Source organism: Penicillium daleae (genome assembly GCF_028827525.1).
Source record: "Penicillium daleae strain IBT 16125 chromosome Unknown utg000009l_segment0_segment0, whole genome shotgun sequence".
NCBI lineage: Eukaryota > Fungi > Ascomycota > Eurotiomycetes > Eurotiales > Aspergillaceae > Penicillium > Penicillium daleae.
Window position 1 is genome coordinate 3,276,236 of NW_026623157.1, and position 19,746 is coordinate 3,295,981.

At 52.2% G+C, this 19,746-nt stretch overlaps 8 protein-coding genes across 8 annotated transcripts; 3 read left to right on the forward strand and 5 right to left on the reverse strand.

Annotated features, from left to right (window-relative positions):
• Positions 1–1,266: 1,266 nt before the first annotated feature.
• N7458_012330 (uncharacterized protein) lies at positions 1,267–3,849 on the forward strand (the record flags this gene model as incomplete). Its single annotated transcript, XM_056915712.1, has 1 exon — positions 1,267–3,849. The coding sequence occupies one exon, from the start codon at positions 1,267–1,269 to the stop codon at positions 3,847–3,849; it is 2,583 nt and encodes an 860-aa protein (XP_056760466.1).
• A 538-nt stretch (positions 3,850–4,387) lies between these two features.
• Positions 4,388–5,511, reverse strand: N7458_012331 (zinc-binding alcohol dehydrogenase family protein; the record flags this gene model as incomplete). Its single annotated transcript, XM_056915713.1, has 2 exons — positions 4,388–5,177; positions 5,246–5,511. The coding sequence occupies 2 exons, from the start codon at positions 5,509–5,511 to the stop codon at positions 4,388–4,390; spliced, it is 1,056 nt and encodes a 351-aa protein (XP_056760467.1).
• A 601-nt stretch (positions 5,512–6,112) lies between these two features.
• On the forward strand, positions 6,113–7,618 carry N7458_012332 (uncharacterized protein; the record flags this gene model as incomplete). Its single annotated transcript, XM_056915714.1, has 1 exon — positions 6,113–7,618. One exon carries the CDS (start codon positions 6,113–6,115, stop codon positions 7,616–7,618), a length of 1,506 nt encoding a protein of 501 aa, XP_056760468.1.
• Positions 7,619–8,105: 487 nt separating this feature from the next.
• Positions 8,106–9,859, reverse strand: N7458_012333 (cleavage polyadenylation factor subunit CLP1; the record flags this gene model as incomplete). Its single annotated transcript, XM_056915715.1, has 2 exons — positions 8,106–9,632; positions 9,725–9,859. The coding sequence occupies 2 exons, from the start codon at positions 9,857–9,859 to the stop codon at positions 8,106–8,108; spliced, it is 1,662 nt and encodes a 553-aa protein (XP_056760469.1).
• An 867-nt stretch (positions 9,860–10,726) lies between these two features.
• On the reverse strand, positions 10,727–12,411 carry N7458_012334 (KilA-N domain-containing protein; the record flags this gene model as incomplete). The annotated part of the gene is made up of 5 exons (XM_056915716.1): positions 10,727–10,751; positions 10,811–11,711; positions 11,775–11,937; positions 12,011–12,219; positions 12,351–12,411. 5 exons carry the CDS (start codon positions 12,409–12,411, stop codon positions 10,727–10,729), a joined length of 1,359 nt encoding a protein of 452 aa, XP_056760470.1.
• Positions 12,412–13,831: 1,420 nt separating this feature from the next.
• N7458_012335 (rho GDP-dissociation inhibitor) lies at positions 13,832–14,605 on the forward strand (the record flags this gene model as incomplete). Its single annotated transcript, XM_056915717.1, has 3 exons — positions 13,832–13,925; positions 14,039–14,407; positions 14,475–14,605. The coding sequence occupies 3 exons, from the start codon at positions 13,832–13,834 to the stop codon at positions 14,603–14,605; spliced, it is 594 nt and encodes a 197-aa protein (XP_056760471.1).
• A 435-nt stretch (positions 14,606–15,040) lies between these two features.
• Positions 15,041–16,138, reverse strand: N7458_012336 (serine/threonine-protein phosphatase; the record flags this gene model as incomplete). The annotated part of the gene is made up of 3 exons (XM_056915718.1): positions 15,041–15,750; positions 15,824–16,057; positions 16,123–16,138. The coding sequence occupies 3 exons, from the start codon at positions 16,136–16,138 to the stop codon at positions 15,041–15,043; spliced, it is 960 nt and encodes a 319-aa protein (XP_056760472.1).
• Positions 16,139–16,852: 714 nt separating this feature from the next.
• N7458_012337 (AP-3 complex subunit beta) lies at positions 16,853–19,746 on the reverse strand (the record flags this gene model as incomplete). The annotated part of the gene is made up of 3 exons (XM_056915719.1): positions 16,853–19,138; positions 19,216–19,373; positions 19,452–19,746. Coding segments are annotated over 3 exons (2,739 nt in total), but the record flags the coding sequence as incomplete, so codon positions are not given.

Genomic DNA, 19,746 nt, shown 5'->3' on the forward strand with positions numbered 1-19,746 from the left:
CAAAAAACATCGAACCATCCAAAATGCTTCCACGGCGCTTGATGCGACTTACCCAGTCGCATTATAGAAATACTACGCGCTGCTCTGGAGGCGCCCATCATTGCTTACCTACAGTATAAACAACACAGCTCCAACCATCACAGCCGCTGACAGCATCTCCAGACAATGAGGGACCCATCATGTCCAGGGCAAAAGTGGCCCTCCTTGGCCTCTTTGGTTGCCCGGTGGTCAGAGCCGACGCCTGCATTCACACTTGAGCCTCTCCAACACACCAAAACCAGGCAATGCGTGCCAGACTGGCCCCACAAGACTGTCCCTCGTGGCCTCCGCGTCGAAGGCTGGGCAGAATCGGGACGAGCGCCCTGCATGCTGCGATGTCTGTTGGGCCAAGAGCCACAGTGGCGCTTCTGCATCCATTTGCTGACCACCAGAAGGCCGAGAATCACCGCGGCTGCCCCCCAGTGCAGCAGTTGAGACACTGCAGAGGCCCACAGTTGGCCTTTGGTCGATCTTCCGCCCGAGGATCCTCAAACAACATCCCCTTAAGACAAGGCCACAGTCAACAACATGAAATATCTGGTCAGCCTTTGAGGGAATCATCCGTGATCAACCGCCATCGATACATATTTTTGTCAGTCAAGACACCACCCTTCTGAAACAAAGGAAGACTATGCGCCCCATTCGACTTGTGTACGCCTTGAATGCCCAACCATCCAATCGTCAACATGGGTTTCCCTGCATCCTCTAAGCCACGTCCTTTGACCATCGTCCTTTTTCTCGCAAATGGCGTGGTATGGGATGGCCCCTCCATCTTCAGACCAGTTCCCTGACTGCATCCCCTGGTTTCAATGACGTGGGGCTCTCGTGATTCTGTTGTTCTTCGGCCTGATGCTATTCTGGGGACCGCGGTGATTCGCCCCTTCTTCGCCCAAAGCCCCCCATGGCGGCCCTATCAGCGTTGTCGGGTCTCCAGGATGATGCCCGATTGACCAACGGTTATATACCCTGTCTCCCGGATACGCGCACACCCCTTGACCTGCTGCATAGCTTTGTTGACTCGATTGGAAAAAATTTTCACGGGAAGACTCATTGTACGACGGTCTTCTTACTTTTTTTTGACTGCCCAACTGTGTCTTCTTATTTAAGACTATGAGCCATTCACCTCAACTATCTTCACCACGAGGCGTCATTGCTGCCGGCTAGCATACTAAATCACATCTATAAATCACAGATTGACTGTGCATGACCAGGCATTTTACCAACACCATGCCGTCTACCGGGTCTTCGCGAACTATGCGGTCCCGGTATCCGCCACCACCTTGTGTCGAGGAGGAGCCAGCCTCACTCGCTCGAGAATTGCACGGCCTCTCGAACTTGAGTGAAAAGCCCGGCATTGAGGGCGCTCGTGTGAGAGGCACTGTTGATCAATACCCAGTCATTATGAATATGAATTCCTCGCAGCCTGAAGCCCCTCCAGGCGTCAACAGCATGCCCGGCATGGGAAATTTCTCTTCGGACGATAGCAGCGGACCAGCCACACCTCCTCCCAGGATGGCAGAGCCTAGTCTGCGCCCAAGATCCGGATCTCAAGCGACTTCCCGGCCGTGGCCTCCTCCGGCATCCATGTCGTCCTCTTCGAGCAAGCCTCGAGAACGACCATTGCCCCCGGTCCAGTCACAATCGGCTCGCGAGACCGTCACGTCCCGACCGCCTCGTCCACGGTCCCTCGCACGAGATGACGACGTGCCTACCCGTGGTCGTGACCGATCGTACTCGGAAGTATACCCTCCACAGCCTATGCGCGAGGTGAGGATGTCTCGCCAATCTCGTCCACCATCAGTCACACGAGAAGAGAACTACAGAGGTCGTGATCGATCATCGGTGGATATCTCCCAGCAGCCGATGCGTGAAACCAGGTCACATCGTCTGGCTCGTCCGCCTTCGCCTATACTCAATCATTTGGCAACGTCGACCATGTCCCGTGGCCGCGCACAACCACCACAGGTCTATCAGGAAACTCCTCGTGAACTGGGTATTCCTCAACAGGCTCGTCCATCTTCGCATTCGCCGCAACGTGGTGATTCTATCAGGCACGAGGCACCGGTGCATATTATCCCTCATAGCTCATATGGCATGCGTTCGGCGCGGTCTCGCTCTCGAGGTCCTGGCTATGATAGGACCTTCGTGGAGACACCCAAGTCATCCATTGGCCGTTCTAACAGCGCAAAATATGTTACCTCGCGGCCTGTTAAGTCCCGTCCACGGCAGGAGTCACCACTTGGCTATCAATCGGACACGGCGACCGCTCGAGCTCGGCCAGCCGCTTATGCACCTCCCCCTACCGCGCCGGGGAAAGCACCGATTGGAAAAGTAGCAAACGGCCGAACACTTGCTGAAAGAATTGAAGAGAAGCTGCGCCAACGCCAGGAGCTTCGCGAGGCTGCATCTTCGTCTGATACCGAGACTCGTCCGAGGACCGAAAAGTTGAGGCCTATCAGTACGATTTTGCACCCCTCTGTTCCGACGTCCGCGCCTCATTCGCCTTCGAGGGAGGCTAATTGCACCATGAGCCGCCGGTCTCGTGAGTCAACGCAAGCTTCCACGAACCCCCGTTCATCAGTGCCCACCATCGTGCCCTCCATTGCACCATCGCTGGTTCGATCAAAACCCAAGACCCGAGGCCATTCAAGATCTATTTCGTCCGATGATGCCCGACCCTCACGCCCTGCGACTTCCGTCAAATTCCAAGATCAACCCGGGCAAAGACAGAGTCCACCTAAAGCCCCTGCTACCAAGCAGACCAATCTCTCACAACGGCCGTCCAACCCATCTGGACTATGCATCACCCTGTGCCCGCGGTCTCTTCCCGTAGCCGGCCACAATGACTGGTACACCCTCAAGGGTCTGACACACCTCGACATCTGCCCAAGCTGCATGAAGCAAATTGGACACTCGCGCTTCCGCGACCTCTTCATCCCCAGCTTAGCCAAACCCCCAACCCAGAAAACCCGCTGCGCCTTCAGCAACCCCTGGACCAGACTCGCCTGGACGCAGATGATCAAACAACAGCACGAAAGCCTCGAAATGCTGTACCAAATGACTCGCCCGCCCCCAGGAACCCGTCTCTGCCCCGGCCGTGCCGCGTCCGAACAAACCTGGTACCGCATCATCAACGCAGACACGGGCTCGTACCTCCCCAGCTTCCACATCTGCGGCAGTTGCACGCGCAATGTACGTGTTCTCATGCCCGCACACCGAGACACATTCCAGCACTGCCCGGAAGTCCAAGAGCGCGCCTGCGATCTCGTCACAAGCAGCCCCCGCTTCGTCAAGTACATCGACCTTCTCGACGACGCCGCATCCCGCGCAGACTCGGACCCGTCACGCCGCCCCGACCCGCGCGAGTTCCTCGCCTACGCAAAGCGCAAGGTCGTCCTACGCGATTGTCTACGCGACAGACCCGTTCTCAGCAGCTGGCACTACATGCCCGAGCTACCAGAACTAAGCGTTTGCGAAGACTGCTACGACGAAGTTGTCTGGCCTCTGGCAAAAATGCACCACCCCCTTGCGCGATCCTTCTCAACCTCTTTGCGCTATTTACCCGGTGACGGGCCGAACCGCTGCCGCGAGGCGAGCTGCCAGTTATACTCGGGTCGAATGCGGGCGCGGTTCAGGGAAGCCGTTGTGAAGGATGATTTTCCTGGTTTGAGAGATTTTGCGTTGAGGAGGTTTGAGGCTGAGAGGAGGTTCCGGGATCGGAGGGATGAGTTGCTTGTTGCTCAGGGGAAGGGGTATGATTGTGATGTTGAGATGAAGAAGGCGGTTGAGGAGTGGAGGAGATGGGAGTGAGTGGAAGGGGGGGGGAGGTTTTGGTGGGAATGTGTGTATATTGATGTACTTGTGTGGATTAGATTGGCAATTTCATTTGTGTTTGCTTTTGCCTGATACCTGTGTATATATATCTACGTGTTTTCAAGTTTTGTGTACCTTCGGTAGTTAGCTATTTTAGAGGCCGTCTGCTGCATACTTCTTGACTAAGTAGGGCAGTTAGACCGAACATGATATCCACAACCCCTTGGCTAAACATGCTAGAATTTCTTATTGAGTAATGTCATTGGCTTTGAAGAGTAAACACATTTACTAAGCAGAAGTTAACGTCAGTTAACTAACTATATAATGTCGAATTAGTAATTTAGGGTGTCGTTTTAGCAATTCCCTGGATTTCAGTATTCGGCTAAATACGGTATTTCGTAGAAAGTAGTATTGATCTAGGCCTCCGGTATGTAGATTAGCCTACGGTTTCTATAACCGTATTCAGATATCTTGCTGCACCGGCATGGAAGTGAACCCCCGCATATGCATACGAAGCTTCACTGTAGAATGGTTTCTACAGTTCGACAACTAGCTTCGTGGCACTGACTCCCGCCTTGGACTTTTCCAATGCAGATTGAATATGCTCCAGTCCTTTACCGACGACGAATGCAGGCGGGAGGCATTGAAGCTTCCCAGATTGCAACGCAGGCGTAACATAGTCTTTCCAAACAGGTGTCACGACATCGTTAACAGCGAATATCATACCAGCTGTGACATTTGCAGGGAGATCAGCACTAGGGGGAGGTGGATGCACGCAAGCGAGGTATCCTCCTTCCAGCTGCCCAAGTATCGCAATATCGTTGGCGTAAGTCTCGGGAGTAGCTATGGCATCGAAGATGCCAATGAACTCATTGCCATTCTCTCGAACTGCTTCGACAACCTTTTCTGCAAGGGAGATATCCTTGTGACTGAAAACTTGAGCTGCTCCGGATCGCTTGCAGAAGTCAAAATTGTGCGCACCAGAGATGGCGATAACATGGATCCCGGCTGCTATAGCAAGCTGGATTGTCATCGATCCGACAGAAGATGAGCCGCCGTATACGACAAGTGTCTTGCCTGAAGATGGCACATCATGTAGCGAGGGGTACGGAAGGCCCAAAGCTGGTGTAGCAACACCGGGCATGGCCACGCCGGGCTCCTTGAGGGAAAGCGCACAAACAGCCGCCTCCAGTGCGAACGGCACGACGACACCATTCGTAAAGGAGATTTCATCAGGGAGGATGGCCGCTTTGTCTGCGGGGATGACAGTATACAGAGCGAAAGCGCCATCTTGAGGGCGGCCACTTGTCAGATTGATAGCATGTCTGTGGAAAGAAGAGAACATTAGGTTGAGTTATCTTGATTTCAAAAGATTAATTCCTAAGCAACATACCCGATAACACGGTCTCCTGCCTTAAACCTTGCTACATCTTTTCCTACTTCATGGACCTCACCGGCGACATCACAGCCGAGAATGGCGGGCCACTGCTGGACAAAAACACCAGAGTCTTGCATATGGCAGTCGAGAGGGTTGATGGCGATGGCAGCATTCTTAACGACTAGTTCACCTGGGCCAGCTGTGGGCAGCGGAGCATCTCCCACTTCCAAAGGAGAACCCGCTTTAACGAGCCATGCAGCTTGGTTTTGAGGAACTGACATTGCGATAGACAAGAAGTAAGTGTAGAAATCTTTGTCTGAGACGAAATGGGGCGAAAAGAACCTGATGTCGATCAAGACAGTTAATCAATTCGTTCAGTAGATGATAAGGAAGAACAAGCACCATTTGAGCAGAACCTGGAGTGTTATATATGCTTTGGCATCTCTGATCACAGCCAAGGGGGAACGGGAGTCAATAGTCAGAATAAGCAATTGATTTGAATTGATTTCAAATTAAAATAATTATTTCAAAGCAGCTTGGTAGTTTTACACAAACAAAGTATCCAAAGTCTAGGGCACGTCGGGATTATCTGATGCCGAAACCAGACAGCCTGAGAGAACCGCATGTGCCGTTCCTACTTGGAACCACATCACCCGTTCTAACGATTAAATCCGAGTTAATACCGTCTTAAATAATTCAACTGGTCCAAGGCGTCACATTATTTCTATTAATAGGTTTACGATGGACGTTAGATATTCTAGCAACGGTAGTACATGGCCTTTTGGCCCCCAAATTATTCTCTACACGTCGTCACGTCATTGTTCGCAACCTTCTAACATCCAGCTTAACCTCGTCTTCAGTGATAAATCATTGCTAGCCACTATGCGGCTAGGTCCACACGATCTGCTCGAGTACAATGCAGGATACAGAGTACTAATCTGCCGAGATTGTCAATACGCCATCCAGAAAAATGCACTGGGAAGCCATTTGCTCCGGCACAAAATTTACCGTGAAGAAAGGCAACGCTTATTGTCCGCTATTAACGAGCTGGACATCGTTGAACCAGATGACCTTCTTCTGCCCACCCCAGATACACTACCGGTGGCTGCTCTACCTGTGATGTCTGGGCATGGCTGTACTGTGACTGGATGTGGATATCTCTGTGCTAGCTCTAAACGCATGAGACGCCACTGGAGCGACGCCCATGGAGTCAATGGATCGGATAATATGTCCTCGCTTGAACGCTCAGTAAAGCTTCAGACATTCTTCCGTGGTACCAAACTCAAGTATTTTGAGGTTGCGGCGACGAGCAGCTATCCAGAGCCAAGGATTTCAGATGACAAGAGTGGACATGGCAGAGGGGGCTTGAAATTGAATGCCGCAACATCGCCAGCACATTTGACGCCAAATCCCACGCCTTGTCCTGCGGTAGACCTAGAAACATTAACATATTTTCATCATTTCATCACGACAGCAAGTCTGTCACTTCCTGGAGCTGAGGATTCTCTCTCGCCACCGCAATACTGGGAGAAAGAGGTCATTCCACTAGCTCTACAACGGCAGTGGCTAATGTGTGGATTACTGGCCATTTCCGCGTACTATTCAGCCACATTGGAGGACAGGGCAACAGCGCGAACACTTCACTGTAAGCGGGCGACAAAGTTTTATTCGGATTTTTGTGTCGGCTTCAAACCCACCAATGATGAAATGAATCGAATGACCACCGAGACTTACTGGAAAGTGAAAAGGGCAGGAATACACATCAAGAGCGTTGTGACCTGCGCACAATGGACGTTCAATGGATTTACTATCAACCAAGAGACTACCCCGGTTCCTGCGACTTTTCCTCAACTAGATTCTTTCCTACAAGACATGCGAAGTTTTGTGTCTCCTGAATCGGCCATGTCATCATGCACGTATCAGAGCCGGGATGAGATCCCTCAGAGAGCCTTGGATAAGAATGGCCCTCTGGAAAACGACAATGCAAGGACTATGCTACTCAACCACATTCACACCCTTCCGTATCGCATGGCAGAGATATTCGGAAAACCGGATCATGAAGAAGACGCTCCAGCAATTCTACTTGCCATCAAAGCCTTGTCCGAATGCTGTACCAGCAGTTTTGAATCTGACGCTTTGTCAAGAGCGTGGCAATGCATGGCTGGATGGTTGACCAGGACAACGGATCATTTCAACCGTATGGTCTCGCTCCAGAACTCGGCTGCACTTGTTGTGCTAGCCTATTGGGCCGCTACTCTGGTTGAACGGGCTGAAAAATGCGGAATTTGGTTTATACATGGCCTCTCGAGGACGATATTGTCGGAGATTCGAGAGCTTCTTTCTACGGATGATGCGGCATGGGCTTTGGTTCAAGAAGTCATAAACTAATGTGGGAACTTCGACCCTCAGGGAATCTTCTATAATGGCTCTTTCACTCTTGAGAGATATTCTGTAAACTATAACTACCCTTCCTTGGAAATGACACTTACATGGTAATAATTCACTCAATACAAGTCTCTCATGTTTGGCTGATGCGAGTCATGAGTTCGGGATGATGATGGCCCGTCGTTCATGATCATCTGATAGCTGCCGTATGTATCCTCCAGTACCCTGCGAGATCCTTTCACGTCTAGCCATCGAGACTTGCCCATGTACGGGGCCTGGTGCTGGGTTTCAGAATCTACGAGTTCAACATTCAATGAAGTAGATATCTTCGATGCTCTAAATACACCCGCTTATATACACCTGCTAAATTATGCAGACCTGGCCTCGAATAAAAACTTCGGACCCATCCATCCATAACGCCGACCCCGGAAACCAGAGCCAATCAATGCAAAAAAAGGGACATAGCCTCCCCGAATGCAAGGAAAAAGCATCAACCAACCAGCCCAACAACCTCTGTAGGCCAACGCCTAGCCCAAATCATCGCTCGCGGCGGAAGTCTCCCACCCACAGGTGCAAGAACCCGAATCTTTCCCTTCTCCGCATCAACATCCGCAACGTAGAGGAATCCCATGATACTCGCATCGCAGACCTGGGCTGGCGGAGCGGTAGTCGAAGCGTGGGTGACTGCGATCAAGGTATTCGCCAAAGCCGAGGGTGCGGGTGGCAGTACCTTTTTGAGCGGGACGTTACTTGAGGAATTGGAGGTGGATGGGTTATGTACATCATTTGAGAGGCCGATGATACCTGGCAGTGGGGCGGCACGATCTGGTTCTGAATGCTGGGGGGTAGAATCGTCTTTACCTGGGGGCAGGAATGAGCCACCCATGCCGAGGGTCGAAGGGTCGTATTCATCCTCGTCTTCGTCTTCGGCCGAGACGACGGTGTAATTGAAGATTGATAGCGAGGCAAAGTCCATTACCTGGGCGTGTGGGGAGAGAGTCACGCCGGATGTGGATGATGCTGAGAGGGAGAGAGCCGCTGATGCGGTGGTAGGCATTGGATTGCCGAAGAAGTAAGAACGGATCTGTGACTCGCGGGTAGCTTTGCGGAATGCGTCGTCACGATCAACGCAGCCGCCTGATTTAGATAACTTCAGGACGGAAATGCGCTCGTCGAAGATGGTGGCCGAGGCGCTGGCGCTGGGCTTGTTGTCATATTGCTTGACCATGGTACTGTAGAGACGCTCTGATCCGAGGACGACGATGGTTGTAATGGCGAACTCAGTCACAATGTGGTTGATCAGCTCTAGACTCCCTGGTTTGCCGGAGCTGAGAATGCCGGGAGCATCAACGATGATGCCCGTTTCGCGACCTTCTTCGTCTTCCGCCAAGCGGCCCGTTACCGACAAGGCTAGACGTGACACAATGGGTCGGTAAACTGAGCCCTCGGCGTCGAGAGGGTTAGCCAGTGGGTAGCTGTAGACGAGCGGAAGCTTCACAGGGACCGGGCTCGGTCCAGACATGGGACTACTGCCCCAGCCATCCTCGATGTCCAGCATCGTCCGAAAAGCGGTTGCAGTGAGAGTACCCGGAACACTGAGTATGCCTTCAGTCGGGTCCAGGTTCACGACCAATGGCTGCCGACCAACTTTTGTCGCATAGGCCGTCAAGATCTTCGCGAGACTCGTCTTGCCCGCATCATCAGGTCCCAGCAATAAGACACGAGGGCCGTCCTTGCCCGACCCTTGCGCTTCCTGGCGCATTGTCTCCAGCGCGAAGTGGAGATTGGCGTACTCAATCATGGGCGTCTCTTCCGCGGTGTACTCGCTCTGGCAGCCGCCTGCGCCATGACCAGCCACGGGTGTCACTCCATCAGACGTAACAGTACCAGTATCCCCAGCGCTGACCTCCAATTCACATCCATACCATGTGTAGATTGCCGCCTTGGTGCCGGAAAAGGTATAAGTTTGCGACTCGGCGAGCTCAGTGCCGAAGAGCTCGGCGGTGCCGGTGAGAAGCTACAGCAACGGTGAGGTTAGCAATGCCATATATTTCGCAATTCAGATTCGCCTGCCACCTGCGATATCGGGATATAAGGAATATCACGTACTTTGACCCTCACGATATGTCCAAATGCAACTTCGAAGCGCCATTCAGACCCAGCCTTCAAGGCGATTTGCGACGGCGGAGCGACAGCCAACACCCTCTCCGACGGCTGCGTCAGCTCCAAGCCCGGGAGAGACATTTCCTCGCCAAAGTCTCTTTGCGCAAGTTAAGCTAAGAGCGACGAAGGTAGGAGAGGAAAAGCTCAGGAATTGGGTTCAATCGGAATTGCGGAGAGATGCACAAAGATCATGGAGCTCGACCGACTCCGCCGTGTTTTAACTGTTTGCACTGGCCCTCGCCCGCAAAGCTGCCTCCACGCAGTTAGCCCAGATGGTTACGTCGTTTGCTAGGCAGCGCTTCGAGGCTTAAATTGATTCTTTTAGTTGCAGCCTCCATCTTGTCTATGCTTGGATGAATATTATTTTCACATGAATTGAATTTTGAACAGACTTCAAAGCCATCACTAAGCTAACAGCTCTTGACTACAGCCGCATTCAAACGGCAAACAGCATAGGCGGGAATCAGGGAAGTGGTATCGAGAGAGCCACTCGTCAGGTATTGTAAGATAGGGGCGCAAGAGAATTAGAGACTGAATGGTGCAGTTCTCTTTTGCGTTTCAGGTGATTGCAAGGGAGGATTGGGATTTCACCGGGCAAGTGGAGGGGCGAATATTAGAAAATATAGAGGGTTCTGGACTAGTGAAATCCATCATGACTGGAAAGGAATATATTTATCATAACGACAAGGGGAATGAAAAGGAAGATCAGGAATAGAGAAATTTGGTAAAGGGTGGAGATGCTGCTCAGCTTATGGCAAGCAGAACGAGCGAGCAGGACATGAATGAATGGTAGCTGTGTCTCCGAAATCTGAAGAAGCTATTCAACGATTCATCACAAGACAACACAGGGGGAGGTCGGGAGTCAACAAAAGCGAATATTCAAGACTGGAAGCTCGAGCAGGGTAATCAAAGCAAGCCGGCTGATCCAGGCCGGAGGGCAGAATAGATCTAGAAGAAATAGGGAATGGTTGCACTAGAAGCCTGGTTAGTAAACAGATTGTTCAGTCGATAGCCAAGGAAATCAGCACATACGCAAGAGCAAAAGCTGCCGAGACACCAAAGAGAGCGCGGTTGCGCACCCGCTCGCGCTTCAACTTGTCCTCAAGCACCTTGGCCTTCTTGGCCCGTTGAGCTGCCTCGGCCGCAGTCTCCTCGTCATCTTCCTCCACGGGCTTGCGCTTCTTGGTCACCTTGACAGATGATGACCCGGCCACAGCGCCGTCGGCCTGGCTCTTGATGGCATCCTCCACCATCTCCTTAGCTTTAGCGATCATCTCCTGGGTTTCGGCGGCAGATGGTACCTCCGGAAGAGAAATAGGCATATCGAGAGTGAAAGTGGTCTTTTGGGCATCGTCCGTGGCCGGAGCAGCTACGGTGACCTCAATCTCAGTCTCTTCCTTGGTCTCCTTCTTTTTCTTCTCTGGCTTTTCGGTCTTCTTCTTCTCCTTCTTTTCGGCCTTCTTTTTGTCCTTCTGCTCCTCATCTTCCTCTTGCTTGCCCTCCTCAGTCTCCGCAGCGGCCTTCTTAGGCTTGCGTCCCTTCTTCTTCTCCGGTGATCCTTGCACCGTGACTTCCTTCACTTCCACCTCTTCTAGCACAACCGGACGGATGGGGCTGTTTGCTGAAGCCTCCATTGAAGCGGTCATCTCGAGAGCCTCTTGGAGGTTACTGTTGGCAGCGGCTGTAGACGGGGTGCTCATGACATCCTTGGCAGAGCGGGCTGTCCGAGACTTGCGCGGAGACGTAGACTTCTTGCTCGGGGAGACTGACCGGCGGCTCCGGCGCATTGAGGTTGGCTCATCCATGGGCAGTTCGAATTTGGGTGGAGGAGTGATTTGCTTCTTCGCGCTTGTCGGGCTCTGGACGATATCGGTAGGATCCAATAGGGCGCGGACCCAATCGTACATCTTGTATTCCCTGGAAAGCTCCAGCGCTGAAAGAAAAAAAAGTCAATTAGAGAGTTGTTTGACGGCTGATGACGTGCAGGTTGGCTTACCGAATTCAGGAGAGATCCATACATTGCCAGCAACTTCTTCCTGGCTTGTGTACTCGCGCGACTTCAGATACTCTCTCTCATTCTTCTCCTCTTCGGTCTTGGCCCAAGGGAATGCGATCTTGAACATTCCTGTCGCGCTGACAAACCCATCTTTACTCCTCCGCTATTTCCCCACACGGAATGTTAGCAAAGCCGTACTTTGCGACATGGCGCGGGCGATTGAGGTGGCTTCTTACCATCAAAAAGTAAGTCTCGGGGTGCTGTGCGGGAGAGTGTGATGGGAAGATCTCTGAGCCCTGCAAGTCCTTGGGCAGAGGAGCCCGAAGGTGGGCATACTCGAACAGGCCTAGGTTCTCAGGCTTTGTCGCATTGGATGTGCCGATTTGGGTAGGCTTGACGGAGAGATTGGTCTTGCCCAGACGGCGGCGCGCAAGAAGATCCTCATCTGCAGTCGCACAGAACAAAGGGGATGGATTAGCGACAAGTGGTGATGGGGGGTTTCGGGTGCACGACAGGACGGGCTAATGGGTACATGCGCAGTCGCGCGACCACACGCGCGTCTCGTGGAAAACTTACATGGCGGAGCCACATCAGTGAGGATCAGCGGGTTGTTCTTCTTCGGTAGGGATCGCGACATGATGAACAGAATGGAAACTGATTAATCAGATTGGGGAGGGGAGGTGGGAGGTGGCAGGTGGGATGCGAACGAGGACGAGAGAATGCGCCCACGGCGGCCACGTAGCAGGCGCGTCGCTGGAGGGGGGGGGGGAGAATTGACGGGATCGGAGCAGTCCACCGAGGGGACAGATGGATGCGGGAGGCCAGAGATCAACGCGCCACAACCAAGTCAAACAATAAGATTGACCGACACCGAAAAAAAAGGAGACGACAGCAGGATAAGGGGAAGGCAATAGTCAGGGGAGAAAAGGCACCCTTTCGCGACGGGGGGAACGGGGAATGAGAGGCACTTTCCAGCAGTATTGGCTCTTGGCTGTTTCCGGTAAGGGCCGGTTTGAGGATGGTACAGGTATTGTACTCGGGATATTGGGAAGATATGATTGGTCAATGCAGTCTATCCCGCGTATTCATATTTCCACTCTTGTTGGGCGGGCGTTGGCCCCGTGACCCCGTGATCTGGGATTCCCCATTTCCCAGGCAGTAAGGCATATATATTTTCATGCCTCACGCATAAACGCATTCTCCGTGTTTGGAGTATACAAAAGCTACGACTACTGTACTACAGTAGTAACTCTCTTCCACGTATCTCTCTATACATATTCCACAGTTGACTATGGACATGCAAGCTGGCAACTGTCTTTGGAGGCGAGTTTTTTTCGCTATGCCGATTATTTTTTGTCGGCGATTCCACCTAGATAACCGTGGCTTTCTATTTACTTCAAACGATCCTCATGCCCCAAGTCGGGCCGTCTCTACGTGCGTTCAAGTGGAGCCATTGGCCACACTCCAATGGCAACGATCGAATCTGAGTCTCAAAAATGGGTGGTCTTGGGGCCTAGATCAGAGTGGCAGTAAGCACCTACGTGTACAGCCGGGACGAGAGTGTTTACATTATTACGGTACATTCTCATGGTTATGGAGCCTGTCCTTACCGGGAGACAAGTATAGAGGGGCATCTTCAGAGAAACGCGCTTTATGTTTCTCCTTCATAGTTCATACTATAGTTAAGTTCTGGTGTAGAAATAACCTCGCATAGACAGAAAACTTACCTTGCATTTCGTGTACTCCGTATCTGCATACCCACCGGGACATGTACAACAGGACCCGATGGTGATCCGAATAGCCTCGCCCCTCTTTCTTGCTCGTCCACCGCCTTTCCACGACCCCACCAGACGCAATCAGGAGACAACCCTTCCTGACCAGTTTCTCCTCTTCTTTTCCCCTCATTGTGTTTTTCTTCTCGTCATCATTCTTCGTTCCCAGCCTTTTTTCGCCGTACAATTCCCATTGTTGACAGCGTACCTTCTTCTCTAACCCCCCTTATCGCTCCGCATCCATTGTTTGGGTCCCATACCCCGCCCCCTCTATCAATCTCAAAAATGACCGACCACCACGACGACGATCTCGCCGCCCAGAAGACCGAGGGCTTCAAGATTGGCGAGAAGAAGACTCTTCAGGAGTACCAGGAGCTTGGTAAGTCGTGATCTCTCGATGCTGCAATTGCCCTGGCCGATCGGTCTCCCCATAGTGGACGGTTAACCTCCGTTGCGTACCCGCCTCACTAACATGTTTTCCGCCCTCCCCAGACAAGGACGATGAAGCCATGAACCGCTGGAAGGCCTCGCTGGGCCTTAACTCCGGCGAGCCCATCGGCAAGCCCAACGACCCCAAGTGCGTGATCAAGTCCCTGGCCTTGGTCACCGAGGGCCGCCCCGACGTCGTGATCGAGCTGTCAGCCCCCGGTGCCGTGAACAGCCTCAAGGACAAGCCCTTCACCATCAAGGAGGGTGCCAAGTTCCACATCAAGGTTGTCTTCCAGGTTCACCACGATGTGCTCAGTGGCCTCAAGTACATCCAGGCCGTTAAGCGCAAGGGTATCCGTGTCAGCAAGGACCAGGAGATGCTTGGCAGCTATGCTCCCAACACTACCGACAAGCCTTCCTACACCAAGGAGTGTAAGTATTCAAAATCCTTTTTTGTCACTGTGAATGAAGAATTTCCGCTAATCTCTGTCTTTTCCAGTCAATGAGGAAGAGGCCCCCTCCGGCATGCTTGCCCGCGGTCACTACAATGCCGTCTCCAAGTTCGTCGACGATGATGACCACACTCACCTGCTGTTCGAGTGGTCTTTCGATATTGCCAAGGACTGGTAAATCAGGACCTTCTCCTCTCCATCTCTTGGAATGTTAAACTGCGTTGAGTTCTTGAGCGGCCCATTGTTTTTTCCAAGCGTGACGAATTTCCTTGATACCAAAAGCCTGGTAGAGATGGCCCATGCTCTGGGCCGGCCTTGTCTTTGATACCGCACCGTTTCTTAAACCGAACGCTCTGAGCCTTATAGGATGTCGGGCTGTATTCTTTTTTTGTTCCTTGTCTATTTTTATTTTCTGCGAATGTGCGATGTCTGAGATATGACATGTTTCTACTTCAAGTACGAAATAGCAAAGTCTTGACATCTGTGAGCGTGCAGTCAAATCAAATTTTCTATTTGCCCCCCCCCCCCCCAAACTCCTGTACGGTGCAAGAAACCCATATGTAGCCAAGCATGAACAAAATAACAAAGCAATTGAAAAAAAAACCCAGGGGTATCACAAGAAATAGTCAATCACTGGCTGAGAATCCCTGCTCTGCTGTGCCTGCTGCTCACTGCGGTGAATGTCGTTCTCCGGGGCAGCATCAAAGATATTAAAGAAACGCTCCATGTTATCGCCCACCTCAAGGACACTGGCTAAATTACCGCAGCGGTAGCAATAATTAGGAGCACTCCAGACCGTACTCAGACGGTCGTCAAAAAGGACTTGGTACCCCTCATTACAGAGCTGGTGGGCTCGCAAAATATGCGACATGTTGTTGACCTCCAAAAACTTTCGAACAACTTGTGCTCCGAATGTATAGCCAGCACCTCGTGGAGATAACGAAAATTCATCACGGTCAGGGTCCGGATCAGACCAAACCAAGTCAGCCATCGGTCCTTCGTGGGGGATTTCGCGGAATCGATCGATAATCTTGATTTGATCGATAGAGTGGATTGAAGGAGACAGTCCACCGTGCACACAGAAAATCTCATCGTTGATCACCACGCTTAGCGTCAGGTAGTCGAACATATCGGTGAAATAATGCCATACATTGGCATTGCCGTATTTGCGCGCACACTCCGTATAGAAGCCGTAGGACTGGGTGACACCCCGAGATTCGTGATTACCGCGTATAAGGTGGACTCGATCCGGGTATCGAAGCTTCAAACAGACGAGGAGGGATATAGTTTCGACACTGAAAAGACCGCGGTCCACGTAATCTCCTGTACAAGAATCACTGTCAGCATTCTCGCCAGACACCCTGAACGATCGGTACACGAGGCCGCGACTACTAACCCAGAAACAGATAATTCGTATCAGGGCAGAATCCACCAATCCGAAATATCTCCAGCAAATCAAAAAACTGGCCATGAATATCTCCCACAACGGTAACCGGGGCCTTGATATGAACCACATTACTCTCCTTCATCAAGAGCTCTTTCGCCTTGGCACAGACAGCCTCGATAACCGACTCGGCGAGCAACTCTTTCCGGTAAAGCCGTGCAATGCACTCATCCAGGTCGATACTAGCTAAGACCAACGTTAGAACATATAACCTCGGGCCGATGTCGCATTACTCCCATCGAAGCACTTACTAGGTAGACCAGGCATTGTGGCGACGTGCTATGTGCACAATCCAAACGAGTACTCAAAACGAACGAGACCTCAGCCCCGGGGCCAGAAGGGTTCAAGCCAAACGCAAGACTTCCAGAACGTAGCAGCAGACGAACGACTCGGTATGCTCTGCCGGGCCGAAGAGAGGGGAGGCCGAGAAGAGATGGGACGAGATTGTAAAGAGCGGGATCAACGAGAAATAGATGTGAACGGATGGTGGACAACATGCATCATGGCCACGAAACAAATTCACCACTGCAACAATTGCGCTGGATCTGCTCTGTTCAGACAGGTCGTCAACATGTTGGCGGCTCTCCGACCTGATCGCCTGGCGAGTTCTGCCAGACAATACCGCCTTCCGGGTCATCGTCCAACTTCGGTACTTTGCACGTGATCGGCTTCCTATTCCGTAGTTCCTCGCTAGATCGGCGGAACCACTGGACCACAGAAGGAGCCCCGAGACATTCTACCAGCATTCTTATACGGCATAACGCTACATATAACAGTGTGAATGCCAAGTCTGTCATATTAATTTGCTCTCTTCTAGATGAGTCTACACAGCCTGCCTACCCAATCAGACAAAGTCAAGTATGTGGGACATATTTTCCAGATGTAGATACGATATCAACTCTAATGCATTTAAATCAACCCAATCGAGACCCCTGCTATGCATGCAAGAAAACGAAAAGCCTCCAGATGACAGGGACCAGTCTAACCAAGCAGCTGCTGAGCCTCCATATGCACCGCTTCGGTCTCGGAATCAGTTTCCTCTTCTTCCGAGTCCTCATCATCCTCATCCTCAGAGTCCTCTTCAGAGTCGGTTTCCTCCTCTGAGTCAGTCTCCCCCTCAGTCTCAGATTCAGATTCGGTCTCTTCCTCCTCCTCATCGAGCCACTGGTCTAAAGTCTTCTTGCCAGATGGCCCTCCTGCCGCTGAGGTGCCATCTCGCCGGGGCGGCGCGATGTTCTCGTGTTCGCGGAGCGCCTTGTCAAGTCGCGCGCCGGCAGTCATAGCGCTCTGGAGGGTTGTCGACTCTGGCTTGACATCTTCGGTTCTAAGGTTAGAGTCGGGCTCTTTGCCTGACTCTACCCAATCGGGAAGATTAGAATAACCTCGAAGGCCATGGTAACCGGCATCTTGGCCAACGACCAGTGTGGCGGTGCCGAGGATTAGGTCTTTGCGTGTTTCGGAGGGGCTCGGGGCGTGCGGGACAGGCTTAGGAGCGAGGAGTAGCAGGTTGGCTAACTGCGTAGACGACGGGGTGGCCAAAAGCGCCTTATACAAACGGGCGCGATCGCGGAGGTCGTATGAGGTATCGTAGCGTGCAAGGAGTAGGATGTAGCGCCAAAGAAGAGTAATGCGGTCTTCGCTTTCTTCCTTGGCATCCTCGGGTTGTTGAAGCTCATCTGAGACCTTTCTTTCCTCATTTTGTTCCTCTGTCCACTCGTTGTGGATTGCCTGTCCCAGGTTGGTTGCAGTCTCTGGGTTGGAGGAGACAGGCTCTGATGATTCCGGAGGGGAGGTTTGAAGAAGATGGTGAAGATACACTTTGGCTCCGAGAAGCACAATCTGCTGCTTGACAACCTCGGTCTCGTCGGCGAATCCCTGGATCAGGATACGGAGCACATCGGGTGCAATGTTATGTCCTGGATCCGCACCTGCAAATTCTCCCACCAGCCAGATAATAGTAGCTCGAGCGTCAGGGTTGGTCGTTGTGCCAAGATGCGTGACGAGTCTCATGACAGTCTGTTTATGCGTGGACGGGTCTTGCTGAATCAGGTGGCGGATCACTGTCAGAGACTCGGACACCAGATTACCATCCAAACTAGAGATCTGGTTGAGAAGAATACGCAGACACATATCTGCAGTGGAGGCATCTCCTTGGGCACAGCGTCCAATGGCCCGCACGCTCTCTCGAACTAGTTCAGGGTCGGTGCCTTTGGAGAAATGCTCCAGTTCACTAATAACGACACCCTTCCAATGCTTTCCGCAGTAGGGGAAGATGATGGTCAAGATTTCCAGCTTCAAACGCCAGATGTGCGGTGGATCATTCGCATGAACCAGGAAGCGGGCAATATACTTAGTAAACGGCTTGGGATCCCTCAGAGCAACTGTCACAATGTTATATAGAGCGATGAGTTGCATATCCTGGGGACTTCTGAGAAGTGCCACCAGGGGGCCGATGGCCGAATTGAGATATTCGGGCGTTCCGAGATAGAAGAAACAACGGACGACGCTGACAATGACGGCAGAATTGCGATTTTGCAGCAGTAGCTTGCATGCCCGTAGAAGAAGCTCGAGATCCTGATCAAGGATCGGGACTTCGTACTCGGGTCCGTCACCCTGGTCGTTCGTGTCATGAGCATCATCATCATCATCATCGTAGAATGATTTTGTGGTGACGGCTTGTTTGATCTTCTGGGTCCGGCGGGGGAAACATTTTCGTGCGTAGACGGTCAAGAGACGCAGGGTCGCAAGTTGACCCCATTCATCCATATCGACCAGCTTCTTGACCAGGCTGCGGTAATGCTTGTGGATCAAGTCGATTTGATCCGGACAGACTTCCAAAAACGCAGAGACCGCGGGGCCCACGACAAAATATTGAGGGTCTCCAAGTAGAGTGGAAATACATCCTGTCAACTGTGGCAGCGTATTCGGGTCCAAACGATAGCATTTGGGAATAGCTAACGCTGCTGCCTTCCGTACATGTGGGCTCATATCGCCGCATCCTCGCTTGATAGCTAACGAGACGATCTGGCTGATGACCGGAACTCGAATACCCGACATAGTTCGCAAAGCCAGTGTTCGTACTTGAGGATTCTGGTCCGTCAGGGACTTCTGGATCGCGTTGATGGATAGCAACGCCAGGTCCGGCTCGGCCTCCGCATGGTGAACGAGGTAAATGTAAACCAATTTTTTGACTTCGAGGTTGGCGCTGGCAGCATTCTTGACCACGGCGGAGAAGAACGTAAGAGAAGGTTCGGAGCGGTACATCAACTAGAGAAGCCATGGAGAGATTCATGTTAGCCGATACATCCTCATGCAAGAGACCCCCCGATCGTCCCGTCTCATACCGAAATGACCCTCCGCATCCCATCCAGCACCTCCCGCTCATGGCGACTGTCCAGAAGCTTCTTGATATGTGGCACGCTGTATGTACGCGAGCTATAGTCGATATTCGAGCTGCGATTGCTTGCAGCGGACTGGGCGGCTTCTAGGGTGAGCTCTCGAGCTATGCGCACAGTGACGTGCCACGGTCAGCTTTCCGGTTCGGCGAGGGGCGCTTTGGACGTTGAGGAGCTAGACTTACCTGTTTCCAGCATCGAGGATATTCTGGAAATAGTCTCCATTCTAATTCCAGCCTCTGAGGGGCCCAGTCCAAACAATGTGAGAATTGACTGGGTGAGGTTGGAGAAGAGAGGTGGGGGAAACCAAAGGCGGAGGAGAGCATGACCTCCGCGGCACGGGGAGAACGGACTCAATCGCTCTCCAATTTCAGAGTCACTCAATCCCCACTCCCAAGAGCTTGTATGGCTGCAGACATCAGACAGCCATGATTCCAGGCCGGAAGGATCGCTTCTCGAGACTGGTGACCGCGCGTGCGA